The sequence below is a fragment of the Polistes fuscatus genome, unplaced genomic scaffold (assembly GCF_010416935.1).
Source record: "Polistes fuscatus isolate 324 unplaced genomic scaffold, CU_Pfus_HIC Scaffold23, whole genome shotgun sequence".
Classification (NCBI taxonomy): domain Eukaryota; kingdom Metazoa; phylum Arthropoda; class Insecta; order Hymenoptera; family Vespidae; genus Polistes; species Polistes fuscatus.
The window spans coordinates 1943236-1965337 of record NW_025113100.1 but is presented as its reverse complement, the minus strand read 5'-3'; the positions used below and the strand labels follow the sequence as shown (position 1 = coordinate 1965337).

The window sequence follows — 22102 nt, the reverse complement described above, 5'->3', positions numbered from 1 at the left end:
AATAATAATAATAAATGTCCAACCAGATGATTCGCATACTTATGGTATATATATATAATCTGAATTAATATGAGAATCTTTGGAGAGAATGCATGAACTTAGAATTTACGGTATAGTAAATATGTTCCATCAAAAGGACGATGATCACCGGTCGTTAGAATAGAACGAGTAGAGAGTTACGATAAAGGTTTTGTGCTTAGCCCGGCATAAGCCAGAGGCAACGCACGCTATGTATTATCGTCCAATTAGTTAATGTGGGTTAACCAGTCTAGCGAATTCGCTCGAAGAAGCTTAATATTGGTGACGTTATTCCAGACACCGACCGACCGACCGACCGACCTTCCTTCCTTCCTTCCTTCCTTCCTTATGTTCGTATCCGCGGAAACGGGATGGCAAGGGCTTGGTTAATACGCGTTAAATTAGCCTTTCTAATGCAGGTTTTACCCGGCGTGTTACTTCGGTCATCGGCAGTCTAAAACGATATGCTAAGATAGCGGAAGGTTTCAACGTACCGGCACGTGTAAAGTTTACATACAAGTGTATTATATACGTGTACACCTGGTATATATGTACGTTCAGTGGCGGATTAACCAAAGGGCAGACTGAGCAATCGCGTAGGGCCTCAAGATCTTTCAATTATTTTTCATTAGTGTTCCAGGAAAATTATATTTTCTTAGTAAATGTACCTCCCATCATTTGATTCGATTTGCCATTGTGTTTTACGAATAAAGATTTGATCGTTTACTTCATTATTTCGAGACTTTATTGCGTGTAACACGTATTTATTATTGATAAACTGTAAATTGCGATCGACTGACGGGGAGATCAAGAAAAAGAGAAAGAGAAAATCAGAAATACGATACTAAAATCCGAATGCATTAACCGAGTTACGATAGGGTAAGTTGTTTAAAGCCGCATAGGCGACGTCGATCCGGAAGTGCATTAAGAAACGCGACATGGTAATATAAGTTTAAACGAGATTTTCCAAGCACCGTTTCGCTATTAATCCATGTCGCTAAAGTTATTCTTACGGAAAGGGAGAGAGAGAGAAAGAAAATGGGAACAGGTAACCCCTTAGCTGACTCTAGGTTCTTCGAAGAAATTATATTTCAATTATTCGCTACAAATGCGGAAACATGGATAGAGATATCATTATTTTTTTCTTTCTTCTACAACTATCGCATGCCATATCGATAAAACAATTCGATTAGATAACAACAATAAGAGTCGATTAATATCGTTTTTGTTTATTTAAAAAATAAGAAAAGTTTGACGATCAACGTTAACGAGAACTAATGCGGAAGAAATTGACAATTATTTTGGCCATCTGATTCATTCCTATACAAATATTAAACGTCAAATATTCAAGTTAACCTAGCATTGGACAAATAACTCGTACCTATGCGAAACGTTCGCGTTATTTTCCAATCCCGCAAACCACAGTCCCTTTCTGCATCTCGGACATTTAACGTTCATATTTCATGTCTACGCGTATGTAGGTATGCACGTTGCACAACCATCTAGTTCATCAAAATTCTCGTAAAGCGACATTTCACCGACGGACAAACGAAAACGTAAACACGCATCGAACAAGTTTGTCCCAGTATCTTCGTAATTTATTCCATTCCGAATTTACTTATGCTTTTCCGAATAATTACAGAGTTAATAATTTGTCCTGATAAATAACCTCGATAATTGATAATAAATATATTAAAAATAATAAATTCTGCGCGATATGTATAGATGAGATATTATGGAAATTATTCTCCAACGAAAAATGAACTCGAACGTAATGTAAATTTATTCCGAAATCACGTGAAAATTACGTAAATAATATTATTTGTTTCATTTGAAAAATCTATACGGTATATTGAAAAATTCTAGTAAGATCTAATGTAATTTAATGGAAGGAGACGGAATTTTAGAACTGATTACTTTTGAAAATCTCTCTCGTTAATCAAATTCTAATTATTAATTACTTTTCCACGCACCCATATTATAAGAGATGAACTTTCGGATAGAGAAGGAAGTACAAAGCGATACAGTATATTCCTCGCGATAATCAGGAGACGGGATGTATTTCAGAAAGCCGACAAATATACTCCGAGACGAAACTTGGACTCGAGGAAATTTTATCGAGAGCCAACCGTTGAAACCCGAGTTAGAAAAGCCGTCGAGTTTATTTCGCTTCAAACTCTTAACTTTGGCTTGAGAGAGAGAAAGGCAAAAGGGTTGTCGAGAAGACGAGGTCGAATAGAGAGAAGAGTAGGAAAGGGTAGGGTAGGACTGTTAGTAAAATAATAGGAACTTTATCTCGTAGTCTGGGAGTTCGCTCGGAAACAATTATACGAGGTTTGAGACCAGAATGAAGAATGAAAACGAACGAGAAGGAGAATTTCTCTTGTCGCGGAAAGATTCTGAAGGAGGGTTTGTAAGAGGGTTCAACGAGAGTACGAAAAAAAAAAACGAAATACAGAATGAGAGAAAAGGATATTTAATATATTCGTTTAAAAAAATCAATTACTCGAAAAGCGAGTACTATTTTGTCGCATATTTTTCGACTTGTCAATTTTGAAATACGAATTTTGAAAATTATTTTCTGCCAACAAACCTATCCGGGAGAATTCATTTAATATTTTACAATTAATTTTCCGATGTAATCCAATACAATACTGTGGTATAGTAAAATACAGCGTTTTTTTTAGCTACGGGGTATTGCAAGTTCCGATATTCATTGACCAAACCAATAAATTGATAAACTTGAGGTTAAAATTTATAAAATAAATCGTTGTACCCGGTTAAATTTAGTTTGGCAAATAAGTGGGGATTTTTTGCCACTTATTTGCCAACCCATCCAATCCATCGATCGATCGATCATGTCTCTTTTATCGATTTAACGCGACTCGTCACTTGTAACGTTGCAGGATTAATTGGAGCTTTCGAATTGTAGTATTGGGGAAGCAAGTCGTCGAACGGCCGTTTGTTTTGCGAAACTCGGTGCAAGCCGTTGTTGAGAAGTACCGTCGCGAGGAGGTTAAATGCTTTCTCACTGGAATCTTAGTTTCTACGGGGCGATATATTTTACGCGAAGCTGGATAGGATCGATGCCGGTCGGATGAGTTACGAGCTCTGGAGGGGGTCGAGAAAATGCTCTTTCGATTTTCGATGCCACGAAGAAATTATTACGGCTGATAAAAGATAACCTGGACTTCGATACTAACGCGAATAACTCATTGTCACTTTTTTTTTTTTATTACGTTACACGTGGCCATTAACACCAGGCGCCCCGCTTACGTAAATGTTTAAAAAGTATATTCATATACCTTATCTCTGTAATTAATTGTTGATATAGTTAAAGAATGAATCTAGCGTCATCCAAGAGTATGATATACTCTTTGCTTTCTTGACGAAAGATTATCTCTCCTTTTTCCTTTTTCCTTTCACGAAATCGTAATCGACGAGCATCCCATCTTTGCCACAAGGGGCGGAAGTTTTCAATCTCCTTAATCGAATCGATATCTCGGAACTTTTCCTCGCTCGTAATTGCGACGGCTGCAAGAGATCACGTTTCCAACGGCTTCCTATCGATCGGTCGACGTACTTTACAAAGGATCCTATCAAAATTAACACTTTGCATGCGGATGGTAGCACGTTCGGGACGAGATTTACATAACGTATTTTATCTGATGCATGAATTAACGAAATATATCAAATAAATCCATGTACGCGTGTGTCCGTGTATATTATTAGATAAAGTCATTTATCTTTTTAATTTGTAGTATTAATAAATTGTTTGAAAAATCCCTTCAACTCGTAAAGAAAATGGAACGTTTTGCAGATGGATGTAAGGAAAAAGGTAAATCTCAATAGAAATCATGCAAATCGCGATCGATTGGACATAGGATTGCTTGTAACGGAGCGAATTTCGCGGAACGACGAGATCGTTGGAAACTGGTACAGGTAGTTCTCGCTGTAAATTCATGAAGCATCGATCGATGGATATCTAGAAACAGCTAGTCAAAGTGGTAGACGACGACGACGACGACGACGACGACGACAATCCACGCGTGTGTCGTATGTACATACCTGTATTTATACATGCATATAATTCTATGTAGTATGGCCTCGCGAAATTCGCACATATACATATGTATACATACGAGGAGGAGGAGGAGGAGCACGTACCGAAATACGTCGATTCGAACGTCGAATGTCGAATACCTTCCATCGAGACTCTTTCCAAGATCGATCAGCTCGTCATTACTGGTGCTTTTGCTTTATTAGACCTATCTCTGGATCAATGGAATGTCAATAGATCGAGAGAATACTAGAGGCGAATAGCTTTCATCGTTGATTTTCTAAAAAAATCCTCTTGAAAAAGATTCATTATAATTGTCCGTGAACATTATTTTATGCAGGAACGAAAGTAGTCTTCTTCATTTGGCGGGGGGTTTCGTAGAAACCCATTAGAAATTGATCTCGTATGTGCACGCAACGTCAAAGGGTTAAATCGATAACGATCTCGAGAGAAAAGTTGTAAAAATGGAAAGAACGAAAGAATCGAGGCTATTCCAGGTGGCGAATATGCAACAGGTTTGATAAAAGCTAGGCCAGATTTATTCCGAAATAGGTCTTCCTATCTTCCACCCTCTTTTCTCTTTTGCACACCTTCGATACTTGTCTTTCATTCCAGTTATTATACGTATACACGTCCATCCATACGTTTTCAGCAGACATGTTCGATTTGCATTGCAAACTCGCGATTTACATCTAATCCAGTTATTTCACCATTCCTACGGTGTTTGAACGTTTCAGAGGGGTCTCGAGTCTTGCGAATACTACGATTCTCCGGTCGTCCTCTCTATCTATCTCTCTCTATGCAAAGGCAAATAACGTCCTTCGTCATACCACAAATGTGCCGAGAAAACGTTCAGGACGCTTTCAACTCTCTCTGGTTCGGTTGGCGGACGTTGCGGTAGTCGTCGTTAAAGGAAGGGAATATATCTTGGGAAAATTCTAATTAACGATTCCAAGGTAATACCTTCTAACAAGTAATGATGAATTTGAAAAGAGTCATTAAAGCGTTTGACTAATGAGAGTTGGAATTTTCAAGTAAAAATTTGACTTGCACGATTGATCGAAACGTTCGACGCGTTACTATCGAACAAATTATAATCTTTTTCTTTTTTCGAGTGAAAATTTCTTAAGAATCGTTGCGATTTGAAACTCGATGGAACATTGTACATACTTGTTCTGGTCCAAACTATCGGCTACCTTCGGCTACCGCAACTTTTCGCTAAAGCTTTATTTTCAATCGAAGAAGAGATTTAATCTTATCTTCCAAAGGTAGGAAGCAGCATGGAAGCATTGAGAAATTCATGAAAAGCTTCCGGTATGGCATTGACCAAGAAGTAGAAGTAAGTAATTGGATAGTTGGCGCGATTAGTAGATGGAGGTAAGGTAGGTTTTCTAAGGACTTGCTAGAAACGCGTTAGGTTCGTAAAATTAATCCGGCCAACGGATTAATTTTGTGAAAGTCGTGAAAGTAGAGGAGTCGGGAAAGTAGAGGAAAGGGGGAAGTTAGCTCGGAGGGATAACTGCGAGAGCAACCGAGAGAGGGTTGTCGGATTATTAACAGGTCGCTCACGTTCGATTCCTTACGTGGTCTCCGCGCCGGCGGATTCGAGCCACGAGTAAATATACCGGAGCTGAATAGACGGATATTCATATAGGTCGCGGGCATCAGAAGGTTCTTCGTGGGGGTCTGCCTTGGCTCGATTCGAGACTCACATAATGATGAACCGAAATCCATAGCATGCACGACCGATATGTTACTGTCCGCCTCGATAGCGTCTATCCTAGCAAGGAGATACGACGGTGGTGGGAGTCGGTGTATAAGCACGCGGTGCATGCCACCGGCTGCTTTCCTTCCATATTAAGTGGCCATCCTGCGGGCCCAGAATGCACCGAGGTATTCACGGAGAAGACCTTCCACGATGGAAAGCTCGACAAGCGGGAGGACTCACTTTGCGGTCGAAACTCCCGACTCGATTACCCTCTCTTCTCATCCCGCATCCATCTATCCCTCTATCTCTTTTTGTATCGAACCTGTGGAACTCGATACCTGTCTCAATTTGCCAGATAGATGCCTCCATCTATATTATATGCCATATCGAACATTTTGTAATAATTAATTAACTCTTTGCGCGTGTTTCCATAGGTATCTTTCTTTCGGTCTCGCTTGATTAGGCAATATCGCAAAGTCTCCGATGATTTCTATCCGATGGTAGTCGAGCCAGTCTTCTTCTTCTCGTCGGATACTACCAAAGAGAAATCAGTGATTCGCTTCCTTACGGTACATTGAATTTTGGTGAATGCCGTCGAGTTCGTCGGTACTTGGTCGCTACTTCGTCGGTAGACACCCCCGAAAGGCTCGCGCGCTAGACATTGTCTTTTGAACTTGGCACCGATTAAGTTCGTCCCGCTGACTCCGCTTCGGTCTCACCGAATTTCCCGTCGCCGGGTTTTTAGCCGACGTTCACAGGAAAGTAAGTGTACGCGTCGTACGATAGCATTCACCGTTCAAAAGTTTACGTTGTTTCTCAAAGTTTTTCATTTAACTTATTCGAATTGATTTTTTTGAAATGTATTTCTCTTTAATTATCGGATCAACCAAAGTCCCTCGGTGTTTTCTACAAAGATACAATTGGTAAACTAGCGTGTACTTAACTCATCGCGATAACGAGAAACTAAATAAACTAGCTTTATATGTAACATACATATAGCGTTTTCTCGAAGTTCTAAACATCAATCAAAGACGCAACTAAGTTCGGTAAGTTCAGATCAGTGACGCTAGCTCTAGGTATACGTGTCCTAATCTCGACAGACTGCATCGGTTTACGAATACTGACAGTTGTTTACCTAGGAACGATTAACTACCAAGATAGGGAATGCAAATAGCCACGAATCCTAAGGGACATTGGATTTCACGGGATAGATCAGGGACTCCTGGAGTTCGGATAGCAAAGGGACAAGGGGAAAGGTCCTCGGGTTTTGGCTCTCAAGGTGCTCTACGACTTGAACTTTGAACTCGACGGATTCTTGACGTAGATCGATCGTGTGTTGAAGTGATATGATGGGATCGTTTAACTTTAAATGAAAAATTAAACCAATGAACAATCTTATAACACATTTTTTCTCTTATCTTTTATAATTTTTAGAAGAAACTTTAAATCGCTACAAAATTATAGGTCGATTCTTCGAGATATTATATTAAATGTACGTTCACCAGTCTATATTCGGCTCTTGCGGGAATTCAAACTACATAGATGTTTTGTGCTACGTTTCTGCCACATTTCGTTAACTTTGATCATCGTAGCAAATAGGTACACTGTAATGCTAGATGTCCGTCTGGTTTGTCAGATATTAAATGTAATAAGATACCTCGAACCAAATATTTTCCTTTGGCAAAACTTGTCTGATACGATGCACCGAACATTTTCATTTAATAATTTTGTTAAATCTACTTTTTAGACTTGCCAATGTTAGAGACTCGACAAAATGTTGTTTTGCAATCGCGTATAACGGGATTTTTTGATTTAAAATTTCAGAGAGAAGGAAGAAAAAATAATTCGGGGAGAAAACATTGAAACGTAACCAACGATATTTCATTTCCTTTAGAAATTACATCGAAAGATACGAGGAAGGAAGAACAAATATGACAAACGTTTCGATTTTCGTTCGCGATAAGGCCAAAAATCTTGTCGGAACATATAATAGCGGATGAACAAGAGCAAAAGAAAAATGAAGAAGTCTTCGACGCGAGACTTTCGATTTTCGTTGAATTTATGAAAGCCTTTTCGCTTCTACGAATTCCACGATTCGCCTTCAGCATTTTCTATCTTCGCGGGAAACGATTCTATCGAGTTGAAAGGTACCTCAATACCTATCGTAGACCGTTCTATTCTCAGATCTGTAAAGACCTTTTTCCTAAAACTACGAAGTTTACAAGCGAGAACCTAGATACCCGTACTGTGCGAACCATACAATGTGACCACTTTCATTTCTTCCAACATTTCTAACATTTCTCCTTACATTAAGACGATGATTAGAAATTAATCGACCATCCCTGGATTCGCAAATATTTCTTTACAAATCATGCGAGAGAACATTTGTTTTATACTTTGAAAAGAAAATTAATTAATATATCGGATCGATCCCGCTACGCGGTTAATGATTATAACATCGATTATTCGTAAACTATCGATCAACGTTCGTTCGATATTTTTTCACATTTGTCGAAAAGAATAAAAAGTATAATTCGCAAAATTTAAAGCCACCCCGTATAAGTGTAAGTTCTCGCGCGTGTATGCGTGTATGCTGTAGATGGGTAGGTACTCTATGGGAAATAGACCCTTTTGAGCTTTTCCCAGCGTACGAGACTAGTAGACGCGCGAAAATCGACGACTCGAGAGGTCTCTTTGAATTCGACGATGCCTTCCGTGGGACCATCAGGGAGCATCGAGTACAAAAGCGTAGTTCCGTAGTCCGATTAACGGGAAGCGTTTACTCGAAATTGCGAGGTGTCGAGATGGAACTGAATATTCAACGACGTTTCTCTCTCTCTCTCTCTCTCTCTCTCTCTCTCTCTTTCTCTCTATTTCTCTTTCACGAATTAATTGTAGAACGATGAGTGTAGAGTTTTTGTTTAATTTTCATAGCCATCTAACTATAACGATATATACACACCATTGTTTGTAACCGCTTACAGAGATTTATGGAATTAACGGTACAAAGTGTGAGAGAAATGGTTAAAATACAATTACAATACCGCGTAAAAAGTATTTACCGATTTAATCAATAATATTCAAAATAATGCTGTTAACTATTAACTGAGATTATTAAAAAGGGATGCGATAAATAAATAAATATTATCAACAGCTCAATGTTACTGACAAATTTATATTGGAAAAAGAGCGGACAAATAAGTATTTTCGAAAGGTTAAAAAGTTCTTTCGAACCCTCATTTCGTTCTTTCAGGAAAAATAGAAGAAATGTAAAGATCGGTGGTGGAAGTGGGAAAAGGGCAGAGGGAAAAAGTAAGGAAGGAAAGAAGGAAGGAAGGAAGGAAGGAAGGTGGTTGGTTACAAAGGAAAAGGAGGAAAGGAAGACTGCTGGTGTTGAGAAAACGAAGGTATTGCGCTGGAAATAGAGGGAAAAACGTAGACAAGGAGGGTAGATGTGAATGAGAGATGGAAAAGAGGATGGGTTGAAAAGAAAGCTAGAAATAGAGAGAGAGAGAGAGAGAAAGAGAGAGCAATGGAGAACGCTCTTCGAACCATTAGACAAATTTTATATATAGCTCCGGAAAACTCATTCGTTTCGCGTAGAAGATACGGCTTATTGCTCGGTTTCGTCCACGTCCTAGCGAAGTACGATACGAATTAATGTTACGTCGATGATATTTCAGTGACGGTGTTATAAAATATTATTATCGAAAGAAATGAAAGTATACGATGGGGGGAAGAAGAGTTCCAGATACACAAGATATCCTAAGAACATTTTCAATAAAAGATCAAAGTTTATAGGAGTTAAGGATTGAGGGTATACGTAGAGGGGAAGAAAGGGAATACGTGGGAGTTAAAATCTTGGTTAGAATTTAAAGAGAAAACGACGGGATCGGGGGAAGAATAATCGGATTTACGGGAAGCCGATCTAGATATTATCCTTCGTGGAATTCGTTGCGATACTATGGTGCACGGAGTAGTAGGCGGGACTCGGAGACTCTTCTCGGACAGGGAAAACTCGAAAAACCCTTAAGGGCTCGAGCAAAGCGCTCGTTGCAGGCTACTTCCTCCTCCTCGCCCTCCTCCCCTTTCAAATTTCTTATCCACGATGGATAAACTTGTTACGAATCGTCAACTTTTATCCTAGTACTATCATCGCAATGATAACTTTTCTCTTTCGTCTATTTTATTTTTCATTATGTTCTCGTCAACGAGGTGTCGAGGCGACTTTTATCGTATCGGTCCAAATTTTCTTACGCGTCCTCTTTCGATTTTTTCTCGACGAGTTACAAAATAACGGGTCATTCTATTACAGCTCTCCTAGACGTAGGGGAAAACTGTTCTTCTTTAATATATAATATATAAAATACTTTTATGTATTCCATGTGTGTAAATGTTATTTTGCAATGCCATGTATGCATATAGATGAATATATGCCGTGGATGTCATCTAAAATGTAGGAAACGTTGTATATACTATATTTATATGCACGTAATGCATGCGTGATCTTACAGATTCACTCGCGTGAGTTGAAAGTAAACGGTGAAAATGTTTTAGGACAAATGTTCTTCTTTCTAAATGTAAGGACACGTGTAAGAAGTGGTGGTAACATCGAGGGTGTTAGAAAAAAAAAAAAGAAAAAAAAGAGAAAAAGATATAGAAGAAGAGAACAGAGATAAGGGGATAGGGTACGCATCCGTTTTTCGTCCGACGTAACAAAGCTAATTTCATTGCAACGTGTTCTCGAGTAACGACCGAGCTAACAGGCACGAACTTCGTGACGATCCGAAATTCTTTCGTGAACGACGACCCGACGACTTTTCCCAACCATCTTTTTATCGTTCCTTTTTTTTTTCTCTTCTTCTTCTTCCTCTTCTTCTTGTTTCTTTAGTTTTCCATTAGAAATTGATTTCCTCCTCGCGGATAGAAACGTAAAGGACCGACCGGTTATTCGTTTTCGCGGAACTCTTCAAACTAATTTCAACGAAGCGATACGATCGTTGTTTAAATTTCCCGGAGAGCAATTAGAATTAATATCGTAATAAGGGAATTCGAACGAGAAAGAAAAATATTGAAATGGGATTTCACGTTTGAAACTCGGAATCGTCGCCATTTGATTTTCCACGGTTGTGATTAATAGTAAATCAGTGCGTGGCGATCGGCCGAGAATAATAACCGGTGAGACGTGCCGGTAACACGCGCGACCTAGCACAGCTCGGTCAGATAACGTCGTTATCAGAACCATATGGGCGCCGCATTGCGCGTTGTCACATAAAACCAGAGAGAGCGAGAGAGTCGAGCGAATAAAGATTATTTCGGAGGGAGGAGTTCGAGCCAAAATACGTATTTATGGACGAGTCCGAGCGTTCATTTCATTTTTCTCGCCACTTTATATTAAATTTTGTATTAACTTTTATATACCATCGTATTTCGTATATACGAGGATTTACGTTTGACACAATTAATAAGCGTACGCTAAGTATAATACTTTGATTTCTCTTACCGTATATTTAAATTTGTAGAAATGTTTTAGGACAAACATTTTTCACGTTCAAGTTTGAACGAGGCAAACGCCTCCGTAGCTATTTTTCAAATATATACACGGTACTCGCATGCGGTGTGCAATTTACAACTTTGACTTCGAGCGTGGTCACGTGGAAGGAAAACTTCAGCAAACATTTCTACCTACTCTCGTGTATTCTCCGTTGGCATCTTCGGCGGAAATGATTGAACTTTAAGAAAGCATCCGTTGAATGCGACCGAACTAGAAAGAACCGATTGAAGGGATTTGTACATTCGTGAAGTAGAATTTAATCTATAGATAGTTATCCTTATTCCCGTAGAATGTGAGCTTCATTCTTTCTCCCTCTCTCTCTCTCTCTCTTAAAAAAGAAATAAAAAGCGAACACACAAAACATATGAATTTATAAATAAATGAAAAGTTGAGAGAATATATATACAAAAACAGCATACATTATTAGGTCAGCTTCTAATTGGCCATATAAACATACTTAAATATTACGCGAAATTGCACGTCTCTTTAAAAAATATATAGTATCATAGAGCAATTAGCCCCATTTAGCTCATAAAATCAGTTATTCGTGGTCCCATTGGTAAAAGATATTAGAGCAGATGTATCGTAGGTTATTGGGTAGCCAAAAGTCAGTAGGGTTAACCGTACGCTTTTCGTTATTTCACTAAACGTCATCGCGGTTGTGCAGTGTCCTACGTATGTTGCATATATGTACATACGTATAATGTTCACACATGGAATGAAATAGTCGAAATACATTTTGCGGCTACGTAATAATGCCGACACGCACCGATGTTATCGCCATAATTGTGGGCATATTTCGAGTTCTCTGTAGCAAAGCTAGGTACTCCACAATCATTTTGCTACATCATCTGTGGTCAATTAGATTTTCGTTATTGATCTTGGGATAAGATTTAAAGTGTTTGTACAAAATATTAAGAGAAAGAAGATACTAAAATATATAGAACGTTTTATTATTTTTCTATTATATATTATAAAACGATTTATACGAGCGTACACGCGCACACGCGGAGTTGAAAATCTCTGGACTTTAATAGCAACGTCAACTTTTATTATTACATAAGACAATTCTCGCATTGCATCGTTTTTTCTCTTTTTCTTTCAATCCTGCCGCAAAATGGTGGTTTCGTCTTTATCCTGAAGGGAACTTGAAGGGTGTACGGATCTCATTCTACGATCCTTTAAAAGAAGTACAATTTCAAAGAGGAAAAAAAGAGAGAAAGAAGTAGAGAAAGATTGATTAAAATTTTTTCAACGAAAACCGTACAAGGAGTAACGCTTTAAGAAAGTCTCGAGAAAACCGTAAGCTTTCGACAATTTTTCTTTTTCATTGACTGTGTAGCTATCGATATTTTTATTAAATTATTATACCATGCAATAATATTTTTGAGCGAATAGTACGATATCGATAGAGTAATATAATCTTAATACATTAATCTAGTACGGTAGATTATATTATATTGTATTAATATTTTTTAACAGCACGAATACTATATATGGCATATTATATTATATCGTATTGTACGATAACAGTGGAATGATTTATTCTTGATAATGGATGAAGAATTTTATCGTTCAATAAACCGAAAGGTTATCATTCATATCTATACATACTTATCAATATTTACGGATACTTTTCAACATATTCAATAGCCATGCATGCACTTTTCCATAACATCGATAAATATTGAAAAATATCGAGGCTATCGATAGCGGTATGTAATCGATATTTATCGACGGAGTTCCACCGACAAAAGGTTAAACCCTGGCGAGAAAGAAATAAGATGAAAAAGAGAGAAAGACGATAGTTCGAATCAGCCCTTGAACACACGTAACGTCAGCCTGTAGAACGGCGTAAATACATGATGCTGTAAATTCTGTCTCGTGGTAAGATTTATACGACGCTACGGTACACGTAGATCGCGTATTAATGAATTTCCCGATATTTTCCGAAGGGCGTCTGAGATGGCTCGAACAAGTGGAAAGCGGCTTTCTCGAAGCCCCTTTCGCGTTCCTTTTCCTCTTACCCCCTTCTACTACCATCCAATATTTAAGAGGGTGCATATATCTTCCGCGAAACAGCCCCTTTAACCCGTGGCTGGACACTTCCAATTTATTTGCAACGCCGGCGCATCTTTCATCGCGATTCTCCTACTTTCTTCTGCTCCCATTCTCTTTTTCTCTCTTCCTTCCATCGTATAGAACACACGTTCGCTCTCCAACGTAAGAGACGAATGAGTTCTGTTTACCGACGTCGAATTAAATTATTCCAAGGCTTTCCCAACCACCCCGCAAAACTGCATCTTCTTCCACGCGGAATTATCCCGTCATCTCGGCAATTTCGAAAGTCGTCTACCTCCGACGAAAGATCTCTCTTACTTTAAAACGGAAGAAAGGAAATTCCCTGGTTAAAACCACAACTCGACGAGGCTCGATAAATGCGCGTAAGATATAACCGGCTGATTCCAACTTGTACCTATCTTTTTCTTATCTTCTTTCCTCCTTTAACTTCTTTTCTTTTTCCTTTTTTTTTAAAAAAAAACTGCTCGAAATTAATTTCGCAAAAGTTTTCAACGTGGATGAAAGTTTATTTAAATACCGATACGAAATATTCTATATTCATATTAATCAATTATTATCATATATATATCAGTATAAGCATTAGATATTTATTAACGTACTTTAAATTTTAAATAATTTCGATGTAATATTCTTTTCGATGAAAATTTCCTTTTAAATCCCTAATTAATAACATATCCTTCTTTTTTTTTCCTTTTTCCTTGGTTCCTTTTATCCATTCAATATACAGAAACTAATTACTTTATAATACTTGTTACAAGATAACGCGTCGAGTTCGTGTTTCTTAATTTAGGAAATATTTGAAAAAATGATGGTCTTTTGGACATATTTGAAGGAGTGAAGGAATTCGAACGAATGGACTAGAATGAATCTCGATTCCAACGTAAGACTACTCTTGCCGCTAATTGGCAATTCGCCTTGCCACAGTAGAATACCTTTAATTAGATCCTTTTAGGATTCTAGAGAGAGAGAGAGAGAACGAAGTGGGATGAGAAAAATGAAAGCGTAGCTACCGATATCGACACTCTTAATGCTTCCTATAATTACCGATAAAAGCCCAGAGACCAGAGACCTCGCTCGAGCCCTTTACGTAAATGAAAATCGATTCGCGAAGTAGGCAGGCGTATCTATTGCGGCTACCAGCATCTCTTCTCTATGTGTTTTATTTTTTTCCCTATTTTTTTTTTTCTTTTTTCATTATTCATCTTTTGAAGATACGATCCACGAACCACGGGGATCGTGAGGGAAGCTCGTCTAGGCGAGCACCCACCACACAGCATCGATGCATTTCCCTTTTTTCGATCATCCACCAGCGATCCCTTCCTCCCTTCTTCCCTTATCCCTCAACCATATGAATACGAATACGGCAACCATAAAACTACCGGTTTCGTGTCGATATTTCGATGTAAAATTTGTTCATGTTGCAATGACAACGAAGAATGGCTAACATATACGTCGACTGGTGCATATAAATATTGGAAAATCCATGTTGATAACTGTAATATTCGTTAAGGTTTGGCGGTACGTGTTAGAGTAGGCTATAACGTTCAAATAAATAATTGTAGAGGAAAATACATATGTTCCGTAATAGCAAATAAATTTTGGATATCCGAAAAATAAATGAGAAAAAGAAAATATCGATCGATAAGAGAAGACAAAAATAATGCCTTATTATCGCGTTTTAATAGGAGACAAGGAAAGATCGTGAAAATAATTACGCCGAACGGCAGCACCTCTGAATTTTGTCGAACGCGGTTAGCATAAAGTACACGGTAATTACCCTAAAGTGCATTCTCCGTGAGAACGGCCGTCGAGCACGTTCACGCGTTCCCCGTTAAAATGGCGCATTAAGTTTTATTTAAATGTGCCGCTTTCTCGACTGCAGCGGCTGCGTCTTGTCGGAAGGGCATGCGTTATCATGGAATAACAATTAATACTAAATAGTTAAACCTGACTCGCATTGATCGCTTTAAAGCAACGCGGAACGGTCCTAAGAAGTCTCTCTCTCTAACATTTCGTGATTTAATATTTAGAATAATCTTCGGAAAGATCCCGATTATTAGATTCTCAAAATTTTCGTTCGGTATTATTGAAAAACTTGTAGAGTTCGCGTACTGAAATTTTCTTCTCTACAAATTGTAATAATTGGTTACGGCTCGTTATTCAATGAATGCGTCGAGATTCCGATTTTCTTTGAATTTCGCTCCGAAGCTGTGCGTTTTCATGCCCGACTTCCCGAGTTGGCGTATAAACCAGCTTAATTCGCGTAATACCATAACATTCCGCTTCATCGATTACAAACGAGAAAATAATTTGCTACTAAGGCTTTCGATATTACTTCTTTGATATAATGGGGAGGGAATTTGAGAATAGTGGGAGAAAAGTACGCGCGCGCGGTTCGAGATACGTTTATTAATCGCAACGCTTTCGAGACCGCATAGATTCGGGATTAAGTTAATCTACGGAAAAGTTTCATAAGCGATGATTAATGCGCAAGCTCTTATCTCTTTCACACAGAATAAAACGAGCCCTTGCGTTTCTTAAAACGCAGAATTTTTCTTTTTTCTTTTAATCCAGGTAGCTGGAAAAATAAACGCTTTGATTATGAGATGAAATAAAGTATAAACGAATTCCCTTGACGTTGTTTATTATTTAAATTAATTCGAGATAAAATAGGGTACTCGGATAAATAAATTCTCGAATACAATGGAAATCGTGCAAAAATATCATTCATTTCATTCGCTATCGCTTTTTAGTAACAATTACGTATTTCATTTTTAATACTCGATGTTAGAAATACTCGAATATTGATTTCACCGGGACTAGCAAGTCTAACTTTGAGGAATTTATTCGAGATGGAATGAAAGAACTTACCCTCTGGTTGATGGGGAGCATAGATGTTAAGATAGAGACAATCCTCGTTCTGGTTCTTGAGATACTGCAAGTGCCTCTCGAGATACTCGTAGCGTGCTGGTTTTACCTCGTCAGTAAGATTCGGTAGTACTTGCGGGCAAACGGGAGCGAATTCCAGTGACTGTCGTACTCCTCTCCAGGGTTGCGGTGATCTCGGTGGTGTGAACCTGAGCGAACCAACTGGGGGCTCGGCATATGGGACTCCTGAAACATAGTTGCACAGTTTAGTTCGACACTTTCAACTTGTCGATTTGTCAGCATTGCTATCTAACGTCCCATCAAACCGATTAATTCGTGATTCTCTCTCTTTCTCTCTGTCTCTATCCATCTATTTCTATTTCTATTTCTATTTCTATTTCTGTTTCCGTCTATCTACCTACCTTTTTGATTCATTCTCAAACGTATTTTTTTGATCGATTAAAAAGCTAGTAAAAGTAGACATCTCGTTCTCGACCGAGTGAATTTCAAACGAGCGAAATTGTTTCCTACACGTGTGGAACGATATGGAAAAAAATAATCTATCACGCAGTCGATACCGCTTTTCATTCGCGAGAACGATTACAACGTTTCGTTTCATCGATACGGATAATTATAATTGTGGATAGATATTGCATTGGTAGAAATGAAAAATATCTCTAAAGAATACGAGAAAAAGAAATATCAATCTTTTTCATTTGATATTAACCTAAAAGACTTTTGTTTCGGTCGATTAAAATCAAGTAGAACGGTCCAACGAGTTCTTCGTATTTTTTATATATATTCCTATAGGTTTATTGCTTGTAATTATACTTGTAGCGTTGTTCTTTATAAAATAAAGAAGACCCCTGACGGTGTGGAGTAAATTTTAGCCGAGGAACGTGATAATCGTTCCCACGCGTAACCATGAGAAATTTCTTCCTACGAATCGTCTACGGATTTCAAGTTGAAATTCTCCCAGAGAAAGAAGGAATAATTGTGCAACGTGATAATCGTTACTCTCGTTCTTTTTTTTTTTTGATTTTTGTTTCCCGTGACAAAAAGAAGAGGGGAAAGAATGCGTAAATACTTTAGTTTGCGCGCAAACGTCGAATCGAAAGCTCGTACGGTAGGGCTCGACCGTTTGTACTTATTGGCCCTTCGATCGATAGATCGTCCAGCAAACGGACTTTATCGCGACGATGAATTTTTCATGTCTCAATGCACCGCGAAGAGCTGCTCTGTGGCAGAATTCGGACACGTTTGAATAATGGCCGGCCGGAGGCGTCGTTACTTCGTGATTTACCGGCAAATAAATATCTGCTACTTCGTTTTGTTGGCTCGTAATACAAAAAGCGAATAAAGGTAAACGAACTTGATTATTCGCTTGAAATTACATGGGCCCGCGAGACTCGTATTTTCATTGAAAAAGACAAATAATCTTCTTGAAATGTGTCGGCTTGATTGTTTCGGAATGATGCATCGATGTTAAAACGCCCATAGATATATTTTTCGATACATTTTTATGTATTTTAAACAGATTCGTAAAAAAAATTAGACTCGCAACGCCGTTACGTCAAATTATCGTATGGTTGCTTTTCGTATACTATAACGATACTCATGAATTATAGAAACATAGGAATATATAATAAAGAAGTAAGCAAATTCAATTTACAAACTTACATATATAGGCTTGGAAGAACACATTGTAATTGCATTCTAGACACCAACTTTAACTACAACGAGAGGAGATTCCCGATAGATCATGCCTTTGTGAAATTCACTTTGGTGATGGGAGAGTTCCCCTGTTGTTTGTGAAAGTTGAAGTATTTTCCATCGAAACTTCAAATTCACTCGGGAAATTAAAAACGCCCGCGAATGCACGTCCGATCGAATGAGTCGCTTAAAATACGCGCGTAACTTCTATCGTAACTATTTTCTTTGTAAAAGTCATTCGATTGAATAAATATTTCCAAATGCAAAATATTCTTACTGTTCTTTTCGATCGTTAACGGTAATTATTAAACAAAATATGGAATAATATTTATATTATTATCATTATATTCCCTGTATATCTAATTAACTTCGCAATGCGGTAACGACAAGTTTTTACGCGTATTCCTATTCAGTCTGCATACGAATATTTACATAGGTGGATGCATATTTACGTAAAATAAAATGTCCAACTCTCTCCCTTGCATACCTATAAAAGTACATATATTCTTATGAACATTTAACGATATTGTATTATCGGTTTACCGATATATAGCGTGTGTAACGTTATATATGTAAATAATTCACACATAGTAAATTAACGCGTAATGTAATCTTAATCTCGTTCATTTATTGATTCACGTTAAATACGAATAATCGTCGATCGAAATGAAATCGAATAGTTTTTATTTTCTTCGGTGAAACGAAACAAGGATTTTTATCGGAATCGTTTTCGTTCAATTTCACCTCGTTTAAAACTCTTCCTATGTGTCTCGCAGCAGGACACACAATGGCACTTCCAGGACGTCCCAGATTTTATTCTTTTTCGAAATGAAAAATTTTCACTAGAAAAAACTTATAGATTTCGCATAAGGGACGAAGCCATTGTTGAAGTTTTCGAACCGTGCGTGTTACTTTTAAAAGCATTTACTCTCGTATACGTTGGCAAAGAGCTCTCTCTTTCTTTATCTTTTTCTTGAGAGACACAAGAAGATGGAAGCAGAGAGTATCTATTCCCGAAACACCCAGGACGCTTCTTCTTTTGGATCCTTCAACGTATCGGAATTCTCAAAGCCATGCGGATACGTTGATCAAACGCGGGAGGTCGCTCATGGAAAGTTTCGTCTTCCAAGCGAAGTTCTCTTTAACGGCGTATCGAATCCCATCGGAGGGAGATCCTGATTGCTAAAAGAGAGAGAGAGAGAGAGAGAGAGAAAACTATTGCGAAACTCCGCGATTACGATCCTCTCACCGCGAGCCGAATTTAACTTCCATCCTTCTCGCAAGAAGCTTTCGTGGAATTTCAAAGAGCATAAAAAGTACATCCCCCTTTTTTTCTCTTTTTACTTAGACGATTTAAACGTTATGTCGAACCAACTTGGCAGACTCGGTTGATCTATCTATCCATCTATAATATTTGGAGGATCGGAAAGAAAAGCATTATTTTCGGATGGTCTAGTTTTGGTTAGAGCGAGCATTTTTAATAAAACTTTAGCCACACATTTTTCAGATTGCGGATTCGGGAGAGGTCAATGGAAACGTCTAGCGTTTGTTCGAAAAAAACCTCGATCTCGTCTATTCAAAAGTTTTGCTATTCGAATTGTGAATATTCTATCAATGACTCTGCGATCTATGTAGTCAAGGTATATTCGTATCAACATGGTTCATAGAATATATCTTTTCACGACGGTAAACGCCGCTGTTTCTTCTAGCTTCCGTTATATGCGATAAGCAGAACGCGATCTCGATTGCTATCGGTATGTATAAGAATGTACAGCTTTCGAGGATATCGTCGGGTTTAAAAGAACTTTTCCACGCTGATACACATTGAAGAGATCTAGACGGAGGCTATCTACGGAATTCGATATTACGAAATACGAGTATATATTATTATGGTATAACAACTTCCTTTTTCTTTACGATATTGTCATTTATTTAACGATATTTTTACAATATTTTTCAAAACACCTACAAACTTTTGTTACAACTTCTAGAAAAGAATTGTAATATTATTTATCGACCAAGCAAATAGATTGCACAACGTGATTAATTAAATGAACGTGGAAACTTAAATTAGTAGAAAACAGGATGGAATTGTTCTTCGTAGAAACGTTTAATGGAAATGAGAATTTCGATTGAAGCATGCAATTACACTTACCGAGAAAAACGTCGACCAATTGAAGATCGTGATTTGTTCTAGGTTTGATCACGGTGCCACGTAATCGACCTTGTTTGATTTTAACATCTTTCGTCACGGGTTCCATGCTTTCTTGATGATACCTCTGATAATTGATGTAAGGAGCACGCGTTTCACGTGAATCACGATGTTCCGTCAGAATTTGCGTGCAAGCTAAAAGCACGAAGCCAACCAACTCCAAACGAAGCATCTTCGACATTTGTTTTAACTGTTTATCTTTTAATTCCTTCACCGGCGTAATGACGTCTAAATTGATTAACGCTCGGTCATTAGAATTTTCAATTAATCGTATACTTATCGATCGCGCTAATTATAAAAGCAAATAAATCACAAATCACTTTTCGTATCAACGTTACACACGGAAACTCCTACGTGCGGTCGACGAACGAAATAAAAGTATATTTATTTTTAGAATGTAGAATCTTTACGTTTCCGGAACACAGGAAGTCTCTCCGATACTGTCTCTTTTCCTCGGTGCATTTAAATTCAACGAACTGGCTACAATCTAAATAGTACAAATACTGACGGTACAGTTTTACACCATTTCCATAGTTTATTTCAACTCTTTTATCAATCCAAAATTCCAATCACAGATTTTATTGGGACGAAATCGAAACACTTTCTTCGGGTCCAGCATCATTCTTTGTCTTTTTCCACTATCGACGAAATTCTTCGAAATTCGTGGTCTATTTCTGATTTTTAAATTGACATCGCAAACGATAAATGAAATAAAAATCACGCAGGACTAGCGATTCGAGAGGATCTCGACGCGTCGCGTAGTAAGAAAAAAAGTCACGAGACTTAACTCACGTTCTTCGAAAAGTTGAAAACGTTTGTGCGTTCTTATGCTTCGAAAATACGACGTTACTTTCGACGACGTTGCTCTCTCTCTCTCTCTCTTTCTCTCTCAACGATATTCTTGGCGACGGTGCAAACAAGGGTGAACGCACGTACGCGTTGCTCCATACGCGGGGAAAAGGAACACCACTCGAACGCCTACTCTATTTTTGAACTAAAATACATATAAACGGGTCCACTATCTCTATATTTGTGTATGCGTATTTGTGTATGTATTTCACCCTCTCTCTCTTTCTCTTAAACTCATACTCAAACTTCCTACAAGCGATATCTTCTCGAACGATCAACGAATAACTTCATCCTTCGAATTTACGCTCCACTTACGAGCTTCGAAAACGACTTTCTTCGAAATTCTACCCGTAAATGTCTACTTCTTCCTTTTTTTCTTTCCTTCTCTCCCTCACCTTTAAACAAGATCGTATTTCCCTCCTTTTCTACCCAAACTTCGATTTTCCGATAGAACACTTTCGTGAAAATTCGAAAATTTCGAGCTTACATACGGTATACACGGTCCATTGAATCTAACTTATTAGAATAGAATCGAAACAAATCGGAGGAGAACGAAGCTTTATTTTTTTAAACTGTTGTGTAATAAATAACGAAACGTTTTTATAAAGAATTCATTTGTAAATGAGATTCGTAAAATATCCTCGTAGTATAATATCGAAAATATTTATCTCGACGTATTAATCTTTTCGAATATGATACATTTGATTAGTAGCTGCATTTAATTGAATAACGTTAAATACGTATAAATGTAAAATAGCGATAGTGATGCTGCGTTACACGATATAGATCCACGAACAGAGACAAACCAAGTACGCAATTTTAATGACGTACTAATTACGGAATATATACCGATTTTAATTTCCGGTTTAGTTTGATATCGTCTGTCTCGTATACGTGCATACACGCATATATAGATATGCATACATCGATAACTCGGCAAGTAAGTACAGATAGGTAGTATTCTGAATATAGCCGAATGCAATTTCCAAGTTAGGAATGACGTTAAGCGTTGCCTAGCAAACTTCGAAAACGCTCGCG

The 22102-nt window shown here is 38.0% G+C and overlaps 1 protein-coding gene across 1 annotated transcript in view; it reads right to left on the bottom strand.

Moving 5' to 3' along the window:
* The window catches only part of LOC122518144, a 55626-nt gene extending 33800 nt beyond the window's left edge, over positions 1–21826 (bottom strand). Inside the window, exons 1-2 of the mRNA XM_043636883.1 lie at positions 20159–21826; positions 16294–16536 (exon numbers count right to left, since the gene is read on the bottom strand). Of these exons, the coding sequence (XP_043492818.1) occupies positions 16294–16536; positions 20159–20396 (481 nt within the window). The 5' untranslated portion in view covers positions 20397–21826. The remainder of the gene's footprint in view (positions 1–16293; positions 16537–20158) is intronic.
* Between the last annotated feature and the right edge of the window lie 276 nt (positions 21827–22102).